The sequence below is a fragment of the Panthera tigris genome, chromosome C1 (assembly GCF_018350195.1).
Source record: "Panthera tigris isolate Pti1 chromosome C1, P.tigris_Pti1_mat1.1, whole genome shotgun sequence".
NCBI classification, from domain to species: Eukaryota; Metazoa; Chordata; class Mammalia; order Carnivora; family Felidae; genus Panthera; species Panthera tigris.
The window spans coordinates 218,934,905-218,958,147 of NC_056667.1; the positions used below are offsets into that span (position 1 = coordinate 218,934,905).

Consider the following 23,243-nt stretch of genomic DNA (forward strand, 5'->3'; position numbering starts at 1 on the left):
GCACTGGATGCCGTTGGGCAAATCCACTTACGGAGCCCACCCGGTGTATCACTGGGGAGAGTGGCTCCCCGCTCAACACTTCTCTGCTGGCCCTCGAGGCCTCGCACAGCCTTACCCGGCGGAGCATCGTCCCCACCCTTTCTCGTAGGCCCCACAGACACTGGCAAGGTGGCCGCCCAAACCCCGCCTCCGTGGGTGTCCACCCACCTGCGCAGCTCTGCCCCGGGGCGGCCAGGAATAAAGCCCGTCCTGCCCTCTGACCCCGCTCCTCAGACACGCTCTTCTGTGCTAAGGGCTGGAGGGCACTCTCCTTGCCTCTGGGTTTCCTCAGCCTTCACCCCCGCTTCTGACCTGGCTTCTAGCACTTTCTATCAGTACCATCACTGCTTTGTTTTCTCTGAAAATGAAAATAGCTTCCAGGGGCGCCTGGGTGGCTCAGTCGGTTAAGCATCCGACTTCGGCTCAGGGCATGATCTCGCAGTCCGTGAGTTCGAGCCCCGCGTCGGGCTCTGTGCCGACAGCTCGGAGCCTGGAGCCTGCTTCAGATTCTGTGTCTCCCTCTCTCTCTGACCCTCCCCCGTTCATGCTGTCTCTCCCTGTCTCAAAAATAAATAAATGTTAAAAAAAAAAATAGAAAATAGCTTCCAAAGCAAGTGTCCTGATTATCCATTCTTCTGACATTCCTCTCCCTCCCTGTCTGTCTCTTCATCTCTGTCTCTCTCTCTGTCTCTCAGGCCAGAGGTAGGTCAGAGTTTTCACCCCCCACGACCCATCATCTCCTCCAGCCATTTGCTTCCGTGACACCCATCCCATCCTGTCCTAGACCACTCCCAAGTTCCAGGGGAGACAGGGGTCCGACTCTGATGTTTTGTTCTTTCTGTTTATTCTGCAGGTTCTTACAGGGTTTGGTTGCCTGTGAACCAAGACCCTCAGCTACTGTCTAAGGTGGTGGCTGTGCTGGTCAGGCCTGGCCCAGGTGTGAGCAGGGACCCCCATAGTCATTCCCGCAGTCCTGGGTCATCCAACACTGACATGACAGACCCTGTCAGCTCCTTGGGCCGGTGTCCACTGCCCACCCAGGGCCAGAGCCCCTACCAGAGGTCGCAGTTCCCACCAGGGGTCACCGTTCTCACCCAAGAGGGCACCTTCCCACCCCGGGTCACAGTTCCCACCAGGGGCCACGGCTCTCACCCAAGAGATCACAGTTCCCACCCAAGAGGTCACCTTCCCACCCTGGGTCACGGTTCCCACCAGGGGTCACGGTTCTCACCAGGGGTCACAGGTCCCACCAGGGGTCACGGTTCCCACCAGGGGTCACGGTTCCCACCAGGGGTCGTGGTTCCCACCCAGGGGTCCCAGTTCTTGTACAGCTCTTGGCTTCCCACCTCTAAGGTGAGAGTCACCCCCCTGAGCACCTTCTCTGGCCGCGAGGAAAGCAGGCCCCTGGACCGACCCTCAGCTCACGCTGGGGAGACGCCGGACAGGCAGCCAGCCTCTGGGGACGATGACTCAGAGATGCATTCTCTAGGTCAGGGGGTCCCGGCGACCGGCCCCCGCTGCCTGTGGTGCCCCCTGCCCCCCGGGCATCAGCGCCCTCCGCATTTCCACGTTCTCTCCCCACGTGTCCCAGACCACTTCCCCAGTAAACCCTTCCAAATCCTCCCGTCAGGGTCTGGTTCCAGGGACCGAGCGGAGGCGACTCGGTTCCCGAAAACCGCGACAAAACCCGGGGGCCTCCACAACCTGCCCACACGGACGAAGGGACATAGGGCACCACCTCCCGGCCCCTCCCCCTCCCATAGAGCCTAAAGGGGCCCAGAACATTCCCAGAGACTCCCCAGTCCTCACGCCCTCCACACGCCCTGAGTGCCCCTCCCCTCGGCCAGCCCCTCCCTCCAACCTGGTGGCTAACAGGCGGGGTAGGGTTACGTGGGGGTGCAGGGCACCCGAGGACGGGCGAGGCCTCCATCCATCCCACGACCTGAGGACGAGGTGCGGAGTGAGCAGCTGGCGTCGAGCACACAGGACAGCTTGCACCCCCGGAGCCCGCGGGTGACAGCTGCAGTAGCCGCTTGAGGGACCCCGGGGGCAAAGCGCCTGGCTGAGCCCTGAATTCTCATCGTACGTCAGCGGTTGTGGGGACAGGCTATCAATCAGCGGGAGATATCAGCCAAACACGGCTGCAGTTTCCACGGGACCCTAGACAAGCCCCGCTAACCCACGGGTGGGAAGCAAGGGGTGGGGGGCCTTCCGGGCGGCTGGAGGTGGGGGGGTCTGGCAATGCTCTGCTCAGGCTGTGAGACCTCCGGGCTACGCGCCGTGCTTTGCCTGCATGCGTCTGCACGCGTGCTGCCACTCAACACGAAAGTTCAAAGCAAAAGAGCAAAGGACAGGCTCAGAGAGAGTGCTCCCCGGACTCGGAGTGAGTGCTCCCCGGACTCGGAGTGAGTGCTCCCCTGGGCTTGGAGTGAGTGCTCCCCTGGACTCCAGCAGCCTGCGTGTGCCCTAAAGAAACCCTTCGGGGCACATCTGAGTGTGAAACCATCATCTTATCTCTTACTGTCCACGTGTTGACTGCAGGCCTCCTACTTCTCAGGCAGTTTTGAGGCGACTCACAGTCACAAGGCCAAAGGACAGACAGAAATAAAAGAACGTGTCAATGGAGGGCAGCTGAAACAAGGTGAGAAACCAGTAACCTCGCGTACTGGGTTGGAAAGTGTGCCCCCAAATTCACGTTCACCCTGAGCCTCAGAACATGACCTTATTTGGAAACAGGGCTGTTGAAGATGTAATTAGTCGTTACCATGAGATCAGACTGGATTAGGGTGGGTCCTAAATCCAGTGATCAGCGGGGTTTTGTCTTGGTCTGGCTTTTAGTTAAAATATAGTGTGAAACCGGTTTCGGGAACAGAAATTCAGTGATTCGTCACTCACGTGGGATACCCAGTGCTCATCCCAACAAGTGTCCTCCTTAATGCCCATCCCCCGCCCACCTCCCAGGCGATCCGTGCTCTCACGTGACGGTCACCTGAAGATGCCAGCTACAGGCCCAGATGGCCAGACCAGCAGAAGCCGCCTCCTCTAGGACCTCAGAGGCAGCACGGCCCCGTCAGTGCCTTGATCTCCGACACTGGCCTTCAGAACCGGGAGAGGACACATCTCTGTCACTTTAGCCTTCCCGCCCCGCTGGTGATTTGCCACTGCTGCCCCCAGGGAGCCAACACACCAGGTGGACAAGGAGGGAGGTGGGGGCCAGGGCGGCTGCTGTGTCTGGGGGGGGAGGCCCAGGACCCTTGGCCCTGAGCGCCCAGCAGCCGACGACAACGCCGTCACGACCCATACTCACTGGTGGTGCTTCCAGACATCTGGATGATGCACTTGGAGTCTCGGCTCATCTCCCTGGAATTGAAGGGGCGGACACGCACCGCCACCTTCACCGAGGCCCCGGCCATCTCTCCGGCCTTTGTTGGTCACCCTCAGCAGCGCTGGGAGCCCTGGCGAGGGCGGAGACACCTTGGGAGAAAGGGAGACACGGATTAGAAGCGATATCCAAAAGGCAGAACAGTATTTCCAGTTGGGGACTGGACCTTCTCCCTTCCGAAATCCCCCTAAGTGATCCCTGCGTGTGGTGCCACACCACAGGGGCCAGGAACCGGAGAGGGCGGCCACAGACGCGAAACACCACACATTTTAGACAAGAAAGCAGACAGGATGAGTGGAGCCTGGCTTAGCGAGCCTGGGAAGTCCAGAGCCCAACAAGAAATAAGCCAATTCACACCACGGGACCTGGAAAGACTCTAGGTACCTCCGAAGGCTCGCGTCTGGGTGGGATCAAAGGCGGGTATTTGTGGAAAATCAACATTAAACCTGTTATGGGTTGACTTACATCCCGTCAAAATTCCTGCGTTGAAGTCCTAAACCCCAGGACCTCAGAACGTGACCTTATCTGGAGACGGGGCCCTTGCAGATGTTACTGGTTAAGATGAGGTCACACTGGAGTCGGATGAGCCCCCCACCCAATACAGAGTCCTTCTAAAAAGACACAGAGACACAAGGAGAGTGCCATGTGGAGACAAAGGCAGAGATCGGGGCGATGCCTCCACAAGCTAAGGAACGGCAAAGGTGACAGCAAACGCCAGGAGCCAGAAAGCCCGGAACAGTCTCCCTGACGGCCTCAGTAGGAACCAGCCCTGTTCACACCTGATCTCGGGTTTCCGGCCTCCGGACCGGGAGACAATATGTCTCTGTTCTCTGAGCCACCAGTCTGTGGAACTTTGTTACAGCAGCTCGGGCAGGCCGGTGAGGACCCCTAGCCCCCCACCCTCCCCCTGCGGACATCCAGGACCCTGCCTTCCACCACCACCGGGCAGGAGGTCAGAGGCCCTGCCCAGCCCGGGGCGCCCGAGGGCCGGACGAGGGCAGGTACGGAGCGCCCACTGCAGAGGGGCTGAACGAAGGCCACGGAAATGCCGGGCGGCGGGAACCCCGTGCAGGGCTCTCGTCTGGGGAAAGCAGCCAGGACCATACCCTCTAGCAAGAAACAGAGGCTAAAACAACCAGACAATGAACACAACAGCAAGAGACAGTGCAGGGAACAGAAGGAAAGTATTTTCTTAATGCCTTGTAATTAATGTTCTCAGAAAGGAAAGCTACCAGGTCCACGAGTGAGGGGAGGACACTATTCGTAAGAGGACCATTTAACGAATAAGACAGTTCTTAGAAATGAAAACAGAAACTTTAAAAGTTGGAATTACCAATTTTCCATGAAAGGGGACGGACAGAATTTGAGGGTCAGTGAAAAGCAGCCACTGAAGAGATAATTCAAGCAAACCTCCCCGGACTGCCGGTGCCGTCTCCGAATTCAAAGGGCCTACCCTCCCTGCCGGCCATAAATTGTCACACACCAGGCAAATCGTGAAATTTCAGAACTTCAGGGTTAAAGGGAAGATTCCATAAGCTTCCAGAGGCACAACAGACCACAGAGGATGGAGAATCAGAGCGGTATCTGTATCTCCTCGGCCACATGGTGATGAAGAGACGCTTCCAAACTGCCGAGGAGAGGCGTCCTGCCACCTCCAGTTCTAAACGCAGCCGAACCGCCAGTCGAGCTCGAGGAGAACGAAGACCCGGAAGACTGTGGAAGATGCCGGGATCTGTGCTCCGGCAAGTGCGGGGGTGAACAGGCAACGTGAGGAAGACGCGGGTCCAGGCCCAGGGGATGGCGCAGGGGGTCCCAGGAGGACACTGGGGCTGCCTCAGGGGGACACCCCTGATGGGAGGGGACATCAGTGACGCCAGCGGGAGGGAGGCTAGGTCCGAGGCCAGGGAGAAGTGGCCGTCAGAGTGTCACAGGGTTTGACGAGAGCAGAGGAGGCACGTGCGGAGCAGAGAAGGGTCCTTACTGGCCCTACCGCTGCAAACACAAAGTTCTAACTCAGGAACCGCACAGGAAATGCGGCAGGAAGACGGGGACGGAGTTGTCGGGCCAGGGGGTCTCTGCTGGAGTGATGCTACGGGACAGCTGAACCTCCAGAGTAGCTAAACCCAGGGGCGCCTGGGGGGCTCTGTCGGTTAAGCCCCTGACTTCAGCTCAGGTCGTGATCTCACGGTTTTGGGGTTCGCGCACCGCGTCGGGCTCTGTGCTGACAGCGCAGAGACTGCTTGGGATTCTTTCTCTCTCCTTCTCTCTCTGTCCCTCCCACACTCACACACTCTCTCGCGCTCAAAATAAATCAACATTAAAGGCAAAAAAACAGATTAGCTAAATCCAGAAACCAAAGAAGTGGCCACCTGAGCGGACTTGAGAGACGGGGGAGCACACACCAGAGCCGGGAGCGGGGGGGGGGGGGGCAAGCAGGGCCGTCCCTCTGTCCCTCTGTCCCTCCCGAGGAGCCTCAGCCCCGCTGCCTCGGGTGCCACGTCCACATGTGCTTGGTGAGAAGTTTAGGAACCAACCAAAGGACGACAAGCAAGAGTGACATGGTTGCTGGAGCCCCGGCACCACCAGGCCTGCTCTGTGACAACCTCGGCGAGTGCGAGGCCGCCCTTCACGTCCCTTGGGAGGTCAGCCTCACGCTCACGCCAAGGAAGCGGCTCCCCGAGGATGCAGGCCCGGGCTGGGCTCCCGCCAGCTGGACACGACAGTGTCTGGGCGCTGGAAGCCCACAGGCCAGGGGCGGGCGAACAGTCTTTGCGGCAAGACCCGGGCGAGACGGGACAGGAGGAAGGAGGCCGAGGACGGGGCCGCAGGGGGAGCAGGCCTGTGCTTGTTGGGGGGCACATGACACCTGATCGTCCCCTGCGGGAGGCGGCCCCTGCGCATCCCCCTGCCCACCCTGCGTGCCCAGACTGAGGCTCCTGGAGGGAGCCCCGGAAGCGGGGCGGGCGCGGGTGGGCAGGACTCACGGCGGAGCACGGGCCGCCAGCCCTCCCTCCAGGCCTCGATGCCAGCGAGGCGCCGGTGAGCTTCCTCCAGACATCGGACTGTGCTCGACTCCCCGCATGCCAAGGTCAGGGCAGGGGGGCAGAGAAAGAAGCCGCCTGGGGGACCCCGGGGAGGTCGGGGGCGGGGTGGGGGGAGGCACACACAGGGGTGCGGGGACTGGCACAAGGGGACGATCCCATGATGCCGGGGCACACAGAGCCCCAAACCCCACCCGGTGGGGGGGAAGGGGTGAATATTCACAGGAATCACAAAGGTACAGAAAAATCTTGTTTTCCCTAAAGCCACAGCTGCCGAAGACCAGGTGACTCACCGGCAAGCCTCCCGAGGCAGAGACAGGGACCTGTGGAGACACATGCATCCCCTCACGGCCAGTGGGCCCAGGGAAGCTTCCAGGGGGTCCCGGGAACAGAACCACCTTCAAGCATCTGTTTCCACAGAAAATGCTGCCAACCGGGTCTCTGAGGTGCTGTCTCTTGAGCGCCCCCAGCCACGGTCTCCCAGCCACAGTCCCCCAGCCCCGGATGCCAGGACAAGGCAGGGCCCGAATGAAGAGGGTCGGGCAGCCACAGGCAGCACCAGACATAGAGCCCCGGTGCCCTCAGACTCTCGCTCCTGAGCCCTGGCCTCGCCCATCTGGCCAGGGACCCGGCGGCACGCGGGCAGCGGGCACAGCCGTCGTGAGACACAGATGCTCTTTGAGCGGGAGCGTGACCCTTAGGTAGTCTGGGCCTTCAAGGCATCGAGAAGGGTCGTCAAGGTGTGCTTCAAAATCGAACAGGGTTCCAGAGTCTCCTACCACACCCTACACCCTGGGGTTCTCGCTGGCAGCCCCAACCACGAGTATGGCCTCCACACTAGCAGGGAAGGAAATGATTCGCTCGAGAGCAGATCGAAAGGACGGGGCTGGCAGCCCTCGGCAACGAGACAGGGGTCTGCGTGTCGGCGTCATGGGCCACTGCGCACGGCTCGTGCCGAAGGCGCCCGGGGTATTCCCGAAGCCACATCGACGTCCGTTGATGAGGAGCAAATCACGTCATAGACAATTAGGGGCAAAGCAGGGACCGGAGGACCCGGTCCAGGTCCTGCCTTTATCTCCGCCGTGTGACTTAACCCCTGGGCCTCGGTTTACCCACCTGTGAAATGACAGGCTGAGGTGGGTGGCCCCCAAAGTGAGTCGGAGTCTCGGGTGCCGGGCCCCTGAGGAAAGCTGGCAGAAAACTCCCTGCGGAACTCTGCTGCCGCCGTGGCCACGGTGAAAGGCCGTCCCCACAGGGCGCTGCCGGGGCTGCCGGCCTGAGGCTGCGGCGGGCCACCGCAGGGGGGCTGGGGGCCCGAGGGACGGGCCCCTGGGAACACAGAGCGGGACAAGCTCGGGGCAGAGAGCCGGTGTTTACAGGAACGGCCAGAAGCGCCGGGAAACAACAGCCTCACCCGAAGAGGCGCTCGGGGCTTCAGCCGTCTGAAATGAACTCACATGTCCGTTTAGCTGCGAACCCCCCGTCACTGGAGGCATCCAAGTAGAGCAAGGGCTCGGGGACAGGTCTTCAGACTCGCCCACATTGAGGGTCCACGAAATCCGCCCTCCTGGAAGGGGCACCTCCTGCCTCACCCTCCTCACCTGCGACTCCCACCCTCAGGAGAATCTGCCCCGAAGACCCCTTTCCAGCAAGGACCCGACCCCCGCCCGTGAGGACCTCTGGGGACCCAGGACCAAGAGCAGAGGGGGCCTGTGGTGTGTCCCGGGGCCTTCGGGGGGCCTCTCGGTGCAGGTGGAGGGGAGCCCCCCGGGGGTGGGGATCGGTGCAGGTTTCAGGCGATAAACTCCCAGGCCCTCTCAGGGCCAGGGCCTCGGCCCCCCAGAACTCCCCGGAACACGGAGCGGAACCCATCCCCTCAAGCAGCCTCAGCTCTTCCACAGGGAGAGCAGGAAGCCCAGGGCAGCCGACCGCGGAGGGCCAGCAAGCGCAGGACGCGAGCGGGAGCCCAGGCGGATGGGGAGGAGCAGGGGGTCTGGGCTCGCCCCGCCACACCCCGGCGCCCCTTACAGCCGCAGCGCTTGTCCACACAGCCCGAGCGCTCCCAATAATTTCCCCTTCCTCCCTCCGCGAGTGACCACCCAGGCGGGGACTGGAGGGACGTGCCTCCCTGACAATCTGCGTCCTCATGCTGGAAAATCTCTGTGCCCTCGAAACGGGGAAAAGTCTTAGGACATTCCAGCCGGGGTGGGAAGAGCGAGACCAAGGTCACGAATTCCTGAGGAGAATGTACATTGGAACGACATTTCTAGCATTTACCAGCGTGCCTTGTGCCCTCTAAAAGGAGGCTGGGGCGCCTGGGTGGCTCAGTCAGTGAAGCGTCCGACTCCTGAGTCGGCTCAGGTCATGATCTCGAGGTTTGTGGGTTTGAGCCCCATCGGGCTCTGCGCTGACAGTGCTTGGGACTCTGTCCCCCTCTGTCTCTCAAAATAAATAAATAAACATTAAAAAAGAGGCTATATGTGTAGAGTAAGTAATGTTCAGCACCGAAATAGGAAATCATTAGGAATGAGGAAAATATTTATGAGAGCAGATGTTCAATTCAATATTGCAAAATTTTCAGCTCTCCCCAAATTTAGCTACATTATTTCAGCACGATTCCAATAAGCAAAATACTCCAACAGGATTTTCAGTGGCATTTGGCGACAGACAGTTCGAAAGACAGCTGTGGAAAATAAGGACAAAGGGCACATCCTACAGACTTGCTGTAAAGCTACAAGTTGCGAAGTCCAGTAATGACACAGGCACAGAGATCAACAGAAAAGACTAAGCCTGACCAGAGACAGACGATAAAACAGCATTTCAGGTAACGGGGTGAGGCTGGTATTGGAACGATTGGCTCCCCCATATTAAAAAATAGAGCTAAAGGGGCACCTGGGGGGCTCAGTCGGTTGAGCGTCTGACTTCCGCCCAGGTCACGATCTCACCCTTCCCGAGTTCGAGCCCCGCGCCGGGCTCTGTGCTGACAGCTGGGAGCCTGGAGCCTGCTTCAGATTCTGTGTCTCCCTCTCTCTGCCCCTCCCCCACTCATGCTCGGTCTCTCTTACTCAAAAATAAATATTTTTAAAAACTAAGAAAAAAGAGAGCAAGAACTTTGCTTTTGAAAGCATTGCAAGAACGAAGACCACGCTTATGGCTCTGGGGTAGAGACCGTGCCTCAGCACGAAGCCTGGAAAGCAGAGCAGGCAGCAGAATGGCCGTCAGCACAGCAGCGCCCCTCCCACCATGCCCAGCTAGAGAAGGTGGGTAAAATCTCACAATCTGTTGGAAGGAATCAAAGAGCTACTGAAACCATGCAGGCGAGGAGGCCAAGATTCCGGAGATGGGGGGCTGCCAGTGCAGGAGACAACATTCCAGCACTCCGCAGCACTGTCTCCTTAAATGCATTTGCATTCTGGGCACAGGGCAAGAGGCTGGGAATCTGGAGTCTTCCCAGGCAGAGGGCCGTTGCCGAGGGATGGAGAAACCCGCTGAGCTTTTGGTCAAAAGCAGCACACTTGAGAGACCAAAATCCCAGAAGAAAGAAGGAGTGGGGAACTTCACTTGGCCAGTTCAAGCCTTAAGACGTGTGCCGAACTCTGAGGGTATGAGGGGTGGAGTTTAAAATCTCAAGCAGAAAGCTTCTAAAAATCCACCAGGAGTCTTTTGCGGTCTCAGGTGTTAAGGAGACAGGGATTAGCATTCAGGATCCTCTTGGTGATCACACCACGGCCTGGTTTGAAAGCCCGGGGAAGCACACAGTCTAAAGGGAGGGCGGAACCACAGGGAGGATTAACCTTACCCAAACTGCAAGGCTTCCCTGACTCAGCTTAGTCTCTGCCTGAATCAGGGATGACCGCCTACTCTGCCCGTCTGGAAGGAATGGAGCAAACCATCCAGAGCCTCTACAGTGTTTTAACAGGCAAGGTCTGACAATACATCCAAAGTCATAGGACATGAGAAAAGACAGGACTATAGGATTCAAAACAAATTGGGGGGGGGGGGAACATATCTACACATGATCCAGATCTAGGAGTTATCAAACAAGGACTTTAAAATGACCACAACTTATATATTCAAAATAAAGAGAAAAGTACGGAGAAATTAAATGGAAAAAAAATGAAGAATTTTGCAAGAAGACTTGAAGCGATAACAAAGAATTTCTCATGGGAATTCTAGAACTGAAAACACAATAACTGACATTAAGAGGTCAAGAGATTAGACACAGCTGAAGGCAGTGTTCATGAACTGGAGGACAGGCCAGCAGAAATTACAGAATAGAGGAAAAAATGAATGGAAAATACAGAAAGTAGAGTCAGAGTAATATAGGACACAGTGAAGCAGCCTAACATGCATGTGATTGGAATCTAAAAGGAGAAGAAATAGGAGAGAATCAATACTTAAAAAGATAATGATTAATTGTCTAAAATTGCTGAAGCTGGGGTGCCTGGGTGGCTCACTCAGTTAAACAGCTGACTATTGATTTTGGCTCAGGTCATGATCTCATGGTTCATGAATTCGAGCCCCACATTGGGCTCTGTCCTGATGCCACAAAGCCAGCTTGGGACTCTCTTTCTCCATTTCTCTCTGCCTCTCCTCCCACCTCTCAAAACAAAAACTTTAAAAAATATTTTAGGGGCGCCTGGGTGGCTCAGTCGGTTAAGCATCCGACTTCGGCTCAGGTCATGATCTCGTGGTTTGTGAGTTCAAGCCCCGCGTCGGGCTCTGTGCTGACAGCTCCAAGCTTGGAGCCTGCTTCAGATTCTGTGTCTCCTCTCTCTGCCCCTCCCCAACTTGTGCTCTGTCTCTCTATGTCTCTCAAAAAATAAATAAATGTAAAAGTTAAAAAAATATTTTAAAAAATACAAATAAATTGCTGAAGCAAGGGGCGCCCCGGTGGCTCAGTCGGTTGAGCATCTAACTCTTGATTTTGGCTCAGGTCATGATCTCACAGTTTGTGAGATCAAGCCTTGAATCGGGCTCTGTGCTGACAGCATGGAGCCTGCTTAGGATTCTCTCTTTCTCTCTCTCTCTCTCTCTCTCTCTCTCTCTCTGCCCCTCCCCTACTCACACACACACACACACACACTCTCAAAATAAATAAATAAATAAATAAATAAACAGTTTAAATACATATGTATGTACATACATACACACAATTGCTGAAACAGATCAACCCATAGATTCAAGCAGCCTTGCAAAGGCCAAGCAGGATAAACACAAAGAAATCTACATGAAGGTGCATCATAATAAAACTGCTGAGTACCAACGATGAAGAATCCTAAAAACAGCCAGGAAAAAAAAAAAGAGACACATAACCTCTAAAGGGACGAAAACAAGCCTGACAACTGACTTCTCCGCACCAATGACAGAAGCCACGAGACAGGGCTCAGGCGTCAGCATTATCAGGTAAGCGGAAAAGCAACAATTTATATTAGACTCTCAAGTATACGTGTTTCAACTGCTAAGGTAATCATCAAAAGAGCAGAAAAAGAAACAATTTAGCAGCAAGAAAAAAAACAGAAAAAATGTAAATCTTTTTGTTAATCCAATAGAAGGCAACTAAGGAGGAAACATAGAAGAACAACAACAAAAGTTAGGCCAAATGGAAAATGAAGACTTAAGACTGCAGACAAAAGCCCCATTAGTATAGACTAAATTTGTATGAGGTAAACACTCCCAGTAAAATGTAATTGTCGAAACAGATCTTTAAAGACTCTATGTTGTTGCCAAGAGACACCTTAAATAAAAAGACACAGAGAGGTTGAAAATAAAACAATAAAATTTTTTGGTTTGCTTGTTCCATCAGCTACTGAGAAGGAAAAATATATATCGCACACATTCTTTTAAAGTGCATGCAACACGTACGAAAATTAGCCATATGCTAGTCATAAATCAAACTCTAACAAATTTCAATTTAAAATTAAAATCAAGGGGCCCCTGGGTGGCTCAGTTAAGCATCCTGTTAAGCGTAACTGGGTGGACGGATAAGCTTCCGACTTCGACTCAGGTCATGATCTCACGGTCCGTGAGTTCGAGCCCCGAGTCGGGCTCTGTGCCGACAGCCCGGAGCCTGGAGCCTGCTTTGGATTCTGTGTCTCCCTCTCTCTCTGCCCCTCCCCGGCTTGTGCCCTCTCTGTCTCTCTCTCTCAAATATAAATAAACATTAAGAAAATAAATAAATAAGTAAATAAACAAATAAATAAATAAAATTATACTCATAAGGTGCATAAAACGGAACAAAACAAAACAACTTACAACATCCCCCAACTGCTTGGACATGAAGCAGTACAATTCTAAATAACCCATGGGACAAACAAACAAACAAAAGTCATCAGATATGAGAAACTATTTTGAACCGAACAACAGTGAGGATACAGCATATGAAAACTGTGGGATGCGGCTGAACCACAAGCCTGGGGTGGGGGGGGGTTCACCCCGTCCCGGGGGGTGGGGGGCGCTTCACACGGTTCCCAGGCAGGTTCAGACCCCCTGCGTCCCTCAGGGAGCTGCAGGTTCGCCGGGGGGGACCTTCAGGGGAGTTTTCCTGGAGAAAGGCCCAGGTCTGTGGACCAGCAGCGGAGCCTCTGATAGGGCAGGGGGCTGGAGATTCGAGAAAAACTCTACTAGGGAGGGGGCTGGACTCGGTCACTGAATCAGTCACTGGTGAGCACTGACTAAGTCACGGCCGAAGGGTTAGAAAGATCGAAAGAGATAGAGAAGGAGCAGCGGAGAAGCCTTGGGAATCCAGCTGCCTCTTAAGCAGACTTCGGGCAGGTCCCCTTGAATCTCGCCCTCACTGCCACAGGCAGCTGGGTGCCCAGGTCCTGAGCCTTGTGGGGACACCACAGGTCGCTTCCCGGTTTCCCCTCGGCCTCCTTGGGGTCCAGCTTTCCTGAGTCTGCCGTCAGTCACCACGAGGGTTCGGCTTTTCATTTTCCAAAATGCGGTCACTGTGCCTCCTCTGGTCTTTCTTCCTGCCGGAAGAGCTTAGGTCTTTCTTGAGTTTACCTTTGCCCTTATTTTGGTGGCATTTCAAGAGGGAGAGAAGATAAATGGACGAATCTCACAAACATAACACTGAGAAAAGAGGACTCAAACACAAAAGGTACACACTTTATAATTCCACTTATGCAACTTCCAAAACAGGCAAACACCGTTCAGCAGAATAAGCACATTATTTAGCACCGCGGAACGACGGAGCGACTGAGCACGACACAACAGCCGAGAGAGAGAGAGAGAGAGAGAGAGAGAGAGCGAGCTGACGGGGACGGGGACGGAGACGGACACCTGCTGATTCCATAAACAGGTTTGGCGGCCGTATCTGACCCTTCTAGGCTGTGGTCACACTTACAGAATTTGTTTTAATTACCACATGGCTCAGGTAAATAAGTAGATAAATAAACAGACCTCCTTTTGGTTGACAAACACTGGCATGTGCGAAGACAAAAACAGTTGGCTCATCAAAGTTAGTATTTCTAGGGGCGCCCGAGTGGCTCAGTCGGCTGAGCAACAGACTCTCCCCTGCTCTCGCTCTCTCTCTGTCTAGAATAGAATAGAAAATTATAAATACATAAATGATAGATAGATAAATGAATGAATAAATAAAAGTCGTATTTCTCAACCAACAAGGAAAACAGGTGAATTTTTTCTGGGTTTCGCCTGCCGAATGGAGGCTGGAGGGCATGGCCTCAAACACACACAAAGTTGGAAATGGATCCAAATCGTGTGACATGGAAGGCTGGGGAAAAGCCACCTGTCATCAAAGGGACCCAGGGGAATTACTGTGACGCCTCTCAGCCCCCCGGGGTGGAAAAGCCAGTGTTTCCGAGACTCCGAGGTCACAGACCTGTCCTCGTGCAGGTTTGGGTCTCAGATCTGCGACCCCTGCATGATCAGTGAAACCCAGGTTTGAGAAGTGACCTCAGAGCGGGGCTCAGCCGCTACAGCACGTCACAACCACAAGAACAAATCTCCTGAGAAACAGCTTAGCCTTCGGGACGCCTGGGGCGGGGGGTGCTCAGCTGGTTAAGTGTCTTCGGCTCAGGTCATGATCTCACGGTCGGTGGGTTGAAGTCCCGCATCGGGCTCTGTGCTGACGGTGTGAAAGTCTGCTTCAGATCCTCTGTCTCTCTCTGCCCCTCCCCCACACTCACACGCAATCTCTCTCTCTCTCTCTCTCTCTCTCTCTCTCTCAAAAATAAAGACTAAAGAATAATGATGATAAATAAAAGAAACAGCTTCCTCTTCTCGGGTCCCCGGGACTCCCACAGATAAAGATCAGTCAAATGGATGCTCACAATTAAATATTACCCAAATGCCAGAGAAGCAATTCACCATGAGCAAGAGTTCCGGTGGGGGGGTGAGGGTGGGGTGGGGGGTAGAAAAGGAAACGAAAAAAGAACCAGAATTAGATCTTCATCCTGGACTATCGAAGATTACAGATACTGGAACTGTCAGCCACAGGTTATAAAATACGTGTGCCTAAAATGCTTAGAGAAATAAACAGGAATGGGAAATGATGGTGTAAAATATGGGGCAAAAACCGTGCAGAACTTTTAGAAATGAAAATGTGACCATTCAAAGTTCAAAACTTAGCAGACATATTAATCAGCAAATTAAATGAAGCTGAGCAGAGAATTAATGAACTGGAAAACATATCAGAAAAAATTACTCAGCACGGTCCCAGAGAGACAACACGATGAAAACATAAAACCAAGGTTAAGAGTCATGCTACACGAAAGAATTCATTAACTTATCATGACGGGAATTTTAACGAATCCCTCACTAACCGACAGATCAAGCAGACAGAATTAACAAAGATGTAGAAAACCTGAACGTGATAATCACGAACTGATGAGCACAGGTGCTGTCTTCCTCTGGAAAAGGAGAGAAACGGTCCCTTGTCTAACACCTATGGAACCTTTACAACATTTCACCACGTAGTAGGTCACAAAACAACTCCTAATAAATGTCAAAGACTCTGTGTCAAACGGATCGTGTAATTTGAACACAATTAAAAATCAATAAAAGATCATTAAAGACCTGTGTTTAGAAAACTTCAAAAGAGGGGCACTCAGGGGGCTCAGTCTGTTCATCGTCCAACTCCTGATTTTGTCTCAGGTCATGAGATAACATCCCACGTCTGGCTCTGTGCTAGGTGTGGAGACTGCTTGAGATTCTCTCTCCCTCCTCTTCTGCCCCTCCCCTGCTCGCACACACATCTGCATGCTCACACTCTCTCTAAAGAAAATAAAATAAAATGAAAATAACTTAAAAAAAGAAAACTGAAAAATAAACTTCGAGATAGCTAACACACAAAAGAAGAAACTTCCGGCACTTCCACATTCAGCCACGATGGAAGCTACAAGGGTACCTTTAAACTCTCCCTGTAAATAACAACTCAAAAACTGAAAAAAATGTATGAAAATAACTGTTTTCAGACATTGTACAGCAGGCAGCGCACGGCTGTGATCACGGAGAGAAGGGAAACATACAAGAGGAAACCTATAATCACTCCAAATCTGCCCAGAGGCAATTTCCAGATTTCAGGCTTAGGGAGGTAGGACCCAAGCAGCTTTCATGACTTGAGGAGATGGAGGCCAGAGTTTGGGTAGTTTGAAGCGGCTGGACGTCGTGGAGCAGAGTTCTGGAAAGGAAATAGCTGCTAGGTAGCAGAGGTTCCCTCGAGTCTTTGTAGAGAACTAGTCTGTCCCCATGTAGTCCAGGCAAAGAAGACACAGGTTCCCAAAGCTGACATAAAAGAAGGTATCTGTGCATCGACCAGCCAGAAGAGAGTCCTCTCGATCCCTCCCTCCCAGACATTCAGTAGAGACCCCAAAGAAATCATACTTCAGCAGCAGGCTTAACTATCCCTGGAGCGACATCTACTCTAGAGTAACTCTAGGAAAGCTTAAAATCAGGTCTCAAGGATCAAATTATCTCAAGTAATTTGCTGCCTGCCAAACTAAAGCCCAACATGCTTTCTAAGAAGAAAGCATAATTCAGACACTCCACGATGTAGAAATGTCTAGAATCTGATAAAAAAAAAAATATTATACATGCCAAGAAGCAGGAAACGATGATCTATAACCAGGAGAAAAACTACTCCGTGGGAACCTGAATTTTCCTATAACTATTAACGAAGTTGATTCAATAGTTGAAAAATCTACCTACCAAAAAACCAGCAGACACAGACACTTTTTACAAGTGAACCCCAGCACACATTCAAAAACCTAGGTAATTCCAATCGTAATCAAACTCTTTAAGAGAACAGAAAAATGAGAGGCAGACAGAGGAAGGGAGATTATACTCCCGACTCATTCACTGAGGCCAATATGACCTTAGCATCAAGTTAGACAAAAGAAATTTGAGAAAAGAAGACCATAGACTGACCTCACTGATGAACATAGATACAAAAGTCTGAAACATTAGCAAGAAGGCCAAGCAGCAAATAAAACGGATAACGCGGTAGGTTTACTCCAAGAATACCGGTACGATAACATATGTATGGTTTAACATAAGTACATCTATTAATAGAATTCACCACATAGCAGATTAAAGGAGAAAAAGCCAAATGAGGTACTCCATAGATGCTGAAAAAGCATTCAATAATTTTCAAAATCTGTTTATGATAAAACTCTTGGCAATACGAGAATAAAAGAAATCTTTAATCTCATGATACATATCTGCTAAAAACCTACCCAAACACCATACTTAATGCTAAAATATTAGGAACATTTCCTTTAAATTCAAAAACAAGTTTGGGACGCCCATCACACTTCTATTTCACATGGAAGTGGTGGTTCTGGCCAGAGCGACAAGACATGAAAAAGAAACAACAATGACAAAATACAGATTGGAAAGAAGAAACCCAAATTGCCATCATTTACAGACCATTTGCTTATCCACACAGAAATCAAGAGGATCCACAGACAAATTATTTGAATTGGGGAAGGTACGGTAAAATTGCTAGAAACCAACCACACTGGAATATACTAGAGGCAAAGAGTTAAAGGTGTGTGTGTGTGTGTGTGTGTGTGTGTGTGTGTGTGTCTTTTTTGAGAGAGAGAGAGAGAGCGAGAGAGAGAGAATCCCAAGTAGGCTCCATGCTTAGCGCAGAGCCCCACGTGGGGCTTGATCTCATGATCATGAGATCATGACCTGGGCTGAAATCAAGAGTTGGATGCTTAACTGGCTGAGCCACCCTAGTGGCTAAAATATATTTTTAAGGTACCTTTGAAGAATAACCCAATTCCCTGTGTCCCCCTCTCTCTGCCCCTCCCCTGCTCGCTCACTTTCTCTCTCTCTCTCTCAAAATAAATAAACGTTAAAAAATTAAAAATAAAAATTGACCCAAAGCATATAGGACCTTGATAGTAATAAATATCACAAAAGATGTGCATAACTTTTATGAGGACACTTTTAACCTTCACAAAAATTTTATAGAAAATCTAAATAAATGAAGACCTAGAACTGGTTTGTGGAAAATTTTCAATATCTTTTAAAAAACGTTTATTTTCACTCGAGTGAATCAAAAATTCACTGTAATTTCAAACGAAACCTCAAACACATTTTTTTCTGGAAGGTTGACAAATTCCTTCCAAAAATTTCTACGGAAGAGTGCGGCGCTGAAGAAACACAAGAGGGTAGATGAGGACACGCCCTCCCGGTATGAAGACTTAATATAAAGCTATGGTGGTTAAGACGGAGTGGCTGGGACCAGGTGAGTCGCCACCAGGGTAACAGAAGAGACCCAGAAACACACGCGCACAGACCCAGCCCTTCAGAGAGCGGACAAAGGGGGCTGTGCAGGTCAGCAGGGAAGGGAGGGATCCGGAAGCTGCATGGCTGACAAAACTGGCTGTGGACTGAACGTCCGTGTCCCCACGTTCCTAACCCAAACCCTACCCGACGGGACGGTATGGGGGAGGCAGTGGGAGGCGGTTAGGGTTAGAGGAGTTCGTGAGGGTGGGCCGCACGAATGGGATTAGCGCCCTTATCAAAGTCCCAAGAGAGCCTGCTTCCGCTCTGCAGCGGAGTTGGCCAACTGCAACCCAGAGCGGGCACTCGCCAGAAGCTGGCCCTGCCGGCACCCTGACCTCGGACTTCCAGCCTCAGAAGTGTGAGAAATCACTGTGGTCTGTGAGCCGCCCAGCCTGGCGTGTTCTGTCGCAGCGGCCCCGGTGGATGAAGACAACCGGCTGGCCATATGGAGAAACACAAAATTAGATTCCTTTTTTATACCAAATCCAATTCCACCCAGACTCAAGACCCGAACGTGAACAACCGTTTGGGAAGAAAACGAAGACGGGTGCTGTCTCCACGTTCTCCTTTGAGGCTTCAACCCACAGAAGACTCCAGAAGGAAAAGTCCAGACATCGAGATACCATCGTGGGTGCAGACGCTCAGGCACCCGGACATGTCTTTAGCACATCTAACTCACGCGGACTCGTGTGCAGAACATACGGACAACACACAAAGACCAGATAAACAAACAAAAAGGTCGAGAAAATAGCAACGAGATCTGAACAGGTAACTTACAGGACACGACACCCAACCACCACGGTAATCAAGAGCGTGGGCTCCAAACCACACCCCTCGGGTCCCAGCGTTAAAACATGTGGCAACACGACCTGTTGTAAGGACAGGGCGACGGGAACAGCACGGTCCTCCCGGGAACAGCTCACCGGCATGACCGGCTTAGAAACAACACGGGGAGACGCATCCAGTACAGTCGCAGACTATGGGACCGGCCGCTCTGTGACCAGACGTGTACCCCAACACCGCGGTGTCTGCAGCAGAAAAGAGAAAGAGGAGGGAAGACGGAGGGGATGGAGAGACTGGCTGTCCGCCGACCGGAGACAGGACGGGTCACACCGCGGCTGTCCAGATGGGACCGAATGAAGCAGAGACACAGTCCCTGGGAACGTCATAAACAGCAAACGTCACTCAGACAGCCCGGCGGGACACGGACGGACGCGTGAGGGGATTCGGCCCATGCAGGGCTGCACACCCACGGGGGAGGCTCGGGGTCCACGACGCAGCTCTGAGCACGCGGAGTGCGGTCTGGGTGACGGTGAGCCTTCGGGTCGGGTCAGGAGTCTGACCGTGGGTGCCGCCGAGGCCTTGATGTGGCCCTCCGGGTCTGCAAGGCGGCCCGGCCCCAGAGCCCCCTCGCGAGGGTTAGGGGGGCGGTCGCCCTCAGTGCCGGGGAACCGGGAGCGTGCTGGAAAAGCTTTACCTCTGAAGTTGAGGGTGGACACGTGGCTGTCTGTGGACACGCTCTGTATTCTTTTTTGTGAGTCCTATCACATGACAACAGTGTTTAACTTCTTTCGAGAAGTCTCGCCACGAAGGGGAGCAGGAAATCAGGGTGATGAGGCAGGGGGCGGAGCCAGCCCTTGTCACCTACGGCAGGGGGCGGGGCTGCCGGCGGGGGTGTGAAGGTGTGGGGCTGGGGGGTCACTGCCGCAGACACGCCACAAGCTGGAGAGCTGGAAGAAGGCCACGCTCCCCTCCCAGCGCCTGGTGAGGCGTCTGAGAGGACACGGGAAGGCAGAAAGTGCGCCATGGTCCCTTTAGGGGTGGAGGGTCACGTGGCTGCAGGTGCTGCAGAGGGCGGCTGGGAGGGCGTGTGCAGGGGTGATGAGCAGGCCAGCCCGGGCTCAGAGCCGGGAGAACCACGCAGGTGCAGGGAGCACGCCAGAACCCAAGAGGAGCCCGAGGAACTGTTCCAGAGGGCCCCCGAGCCACGAGGGTCTGCCCCGTGGCCTAAAGAGGGCTGCCATCAGTGTCTAAGGGTGACAAGACCTGGGCTGCATCCGTGAGAAGTGGGGCAGAGAAGACGGTCAGCAGGAGAAGAAAGAGAGGGGCCAGGCGACAGCAGTCACGCATGTGGACGAGGAAGTGACGATGGTCAGGACCGCGGGGGAGGGAGACCCAGAGCCATGGGCCAAGGCCCCCGGGTTAGGAGGGGAGTTGAAATCCGTTCACTTGGTGAAAACACGCGGAGGACCCAACCGCAGACAGGTCACTGCGGACACAGAGGATGGGGCCAGCCCCTCGAGGAGCTCACATCTGTTTCTCAGGGCCCTTGGGGTATTTCTCCAAGGAACAGGACAAAGGAACGGAGCAGGGGCGTGGGCAGCATGTGCAAGCAGAGGCCAAACTTCTGTGGAGAAACGGACGAGCAAAGGCTGCCCGAGGCCTGGGGCCGGCCCCTGCACAAATCCGCACTGGGCGCCAAGGCCTCCCTGGCCGCTGTCCCCTTGGGCATCGGTCTGTCCCCCCCAGCCCAGCGGCACACCCTGGAGCACCACAGCAACGCAGCACCTCCTCCTGAAACACTGATTTTTCCTGAAGAGTTTGAGAAAAGACAAAACTAGCTTTTCTTAGTATTACAACAGATATACATTGCAGTCCATGCCGGCCGGGCCCCTAGACCCCTCAGAAGGGTGAGGACCCCCGGGCTGCACGAGTGCCAGGCATGGCCAGGGGTCACTCTGGAGGCCCCATGGAAGAAAAGAGCACGCCAGTGAGTCACCCCAATGGTGAAGGGCAGGGGAGAGGCATCACCCATGACCTCAGGCCCTCATACCTTTGTGGGAGGGGGCGGAGCCAGACACGGCCCAGAAGGGGCTGGCACACAGCAGGGGCCTCGGGGGTTCTGGGCTCGTGGGCTCAAAGCAGCCAGTGGAGAGCAGGGGCAGGAAGTGAGGCTGGAGAAAGGGTCCTCAGTGTAAGTCTGCCTGTAGAACAGCCACATCAGTAAAACTTTCACCCCCTCCCTGCCACCCACCCTCACAGAGGGCAGTGGCTGCCAACACTCTCAGGCACACAGCTGACGTTTCTTCTCACAGACTTGGAAGGAAATGCCCGGTGAGAGTGAATGCTTCAGTGTGGATGCTGGCGCCCCACACTCCAGTATGAGGGAGCAGGGCAGCTTGGATCCAGCTCCTAGCCCTTCAGACCAAAAGCAAAGGCTGCCAGTGGAGCCTCCACAGCCCACACCGAGTGCCAGTCGGAATCCCACTCAGACCTGGGGAAACCAGTGGCAGCACGCTCTACTACCCAGTGGGCTCCCCAACACAAACAGGCCCACAAGGACTTCCATGTACAAGAGAAGAATAAAAAGTTTCAAAGGTAAAGACCAGAATAAACCAGCAGAAAACAAGAGATAAAGCACAGAATGGAAGCAAAAACAAGCAAATGAAAAAAAAAAAAAAAAACCCTCAATGAATATACTCAGAACGTTTCAAGAAAATAGTACATTTACAAAACAAGAACAGGATGCTGTGAAACAAGAACAGTTAGTGACAAGAAAGAAGGAGCTCTTAGAGATGGAAAAGGTAGGTGCTGAAATACACAATTTCAAGAAGAACTTGCAAATGAAGTCCAAAACTGCCCAGAAAATAAGACCTAAAAAAGGAGACACGATATATGAAAGAAAAGAGAACAAGACGAGAAGACAACGCATAAAGTCGAGGAAGAAAACAGGAAAAGAAAAAGGGTGGATCTTTGCTCGTAAGGAACTGGATGCAGCAGGCCATGAAGCCAATGTCGAGTGCTCTGGGCGGAATGTTTAGGGGAAACAAATGCCACCGGACAAACCATGTACCCAGTGTGAGGACAGAGCAGAGACGCAGACACACGGCCAAGAACTCATCACCATTTTCAGGAAGTCACACAGGACAGGAAGCCAAAACCAGAGTAGCTCTGGGGTCCAAGAAACAGAGCCACTGACCCAGGGGATGTGGTGAGCAACAGGCAGGCTGGCACGTGGCAGGTTACAGACAGGAGGGAGACAGCAGGGAGGGGGCTCCAGGGGGTGTGGGAGCCAGGAAAGAGGGGACCTGGCAGGACAGAGTGTGATTGAGGGCTGGGGAATAAGACACTAGTGAAGAATGTCCTGCCCAAGCATGGAGCTCATGCAGAAGAGAGGGAGGCCCTAAGTTTCCTCCTCTACTCTGGGCCTGGCCGCCATATCACTGCTTATCCTGACACCCTTCAGGCACCAGGGCCTGTGTCCGTGCTGTGGCCCAAGCATCAGGAGCAGGCAGACAGTGAGGATCAGATGACACAAAGCAGATGACAACCCCCATGCCCCAGCCCCACAGGGGCCCCTCAGATGCCTGGTCTTCATGGACCCACAGCCCGTGGGCACTGCTGGCCCAGCCCTGCCCCTCACCATCCTGGTGGAGCTGACGACAGCTGGGGAAGAACACCGATGCCCCCCTGAGCACTACTGGCTGGGCTAGACCTGAGAGGGGGGAGAGGACTCCCGACACCCCCCTAGGGCACTCCTGGGCACCAGCAGCCTCACTCTGAAGGCAGGAGAGGGGTCTGCAGGTGCAGTGGGGGCCATCCCCACCCCCTCCCCAGAGCTGCATTTCAGGAGCCTCACAGGACACCCAGAGCAGGGGGGCTCTTTCCTCAGGAAACACTGGGCCCTAAATGGGAGCTGTGAAGGCACACAGAAAATCTGCACCTGAACAGGGCGGTGGCTGCCTTCTCTGGGCACACAGGAAATGGACCACTTGGGCTAAAACAACCAGCTCAACAAGAAAATAGCATTTCCTGGACGCCTACTGTTTGTGAGGTGGGGTGGGTGGGGCACTGGGACAGAAGAGTGTGGTGGGGATATGAGGGAACAGGTAGGGGTGGTGGGTGGGATGGTGGGGGTAGAGGATTGGGTTGGGGGTTTGGGGTTGGGGTATGTATGGAGGGGAGGGGTGGGGGTGGGTGGAGTGAGGCAGTGGTGTGGGGGGTGGGGGGTGGGCCAG

General features: G+C 53.6%; 1 protein-coding gene across 3 annotated transcripts in view; it reads right to left on the reverse strand.

The window, feature by feature from the left end:
- Positions 1 to 23,243, reverse strand: part of KIF1A (kinesin family member 1A) — a 95,018-nt gene that overhangs the window by 66,661 nt on the left and 5,114 nt on the right. For all 3 annotated transcript variants that reach the window (XM_042995908.1, XM_042995907.1, XM_042995912.1), the window contains exon 2: positions 3,347 to 3,513. In XM_042995908.1, coding sequence (XP_042851842.1) covers positions 3,347 to 3,452 — 106 coding nt within the window. In that variant the 5' untranslated portion in view covers positions 3,453 to 3,513. The remainder of the gene's footprint in view (positions 1 to 3,346; positions 3,514 to 23,243) is intronic.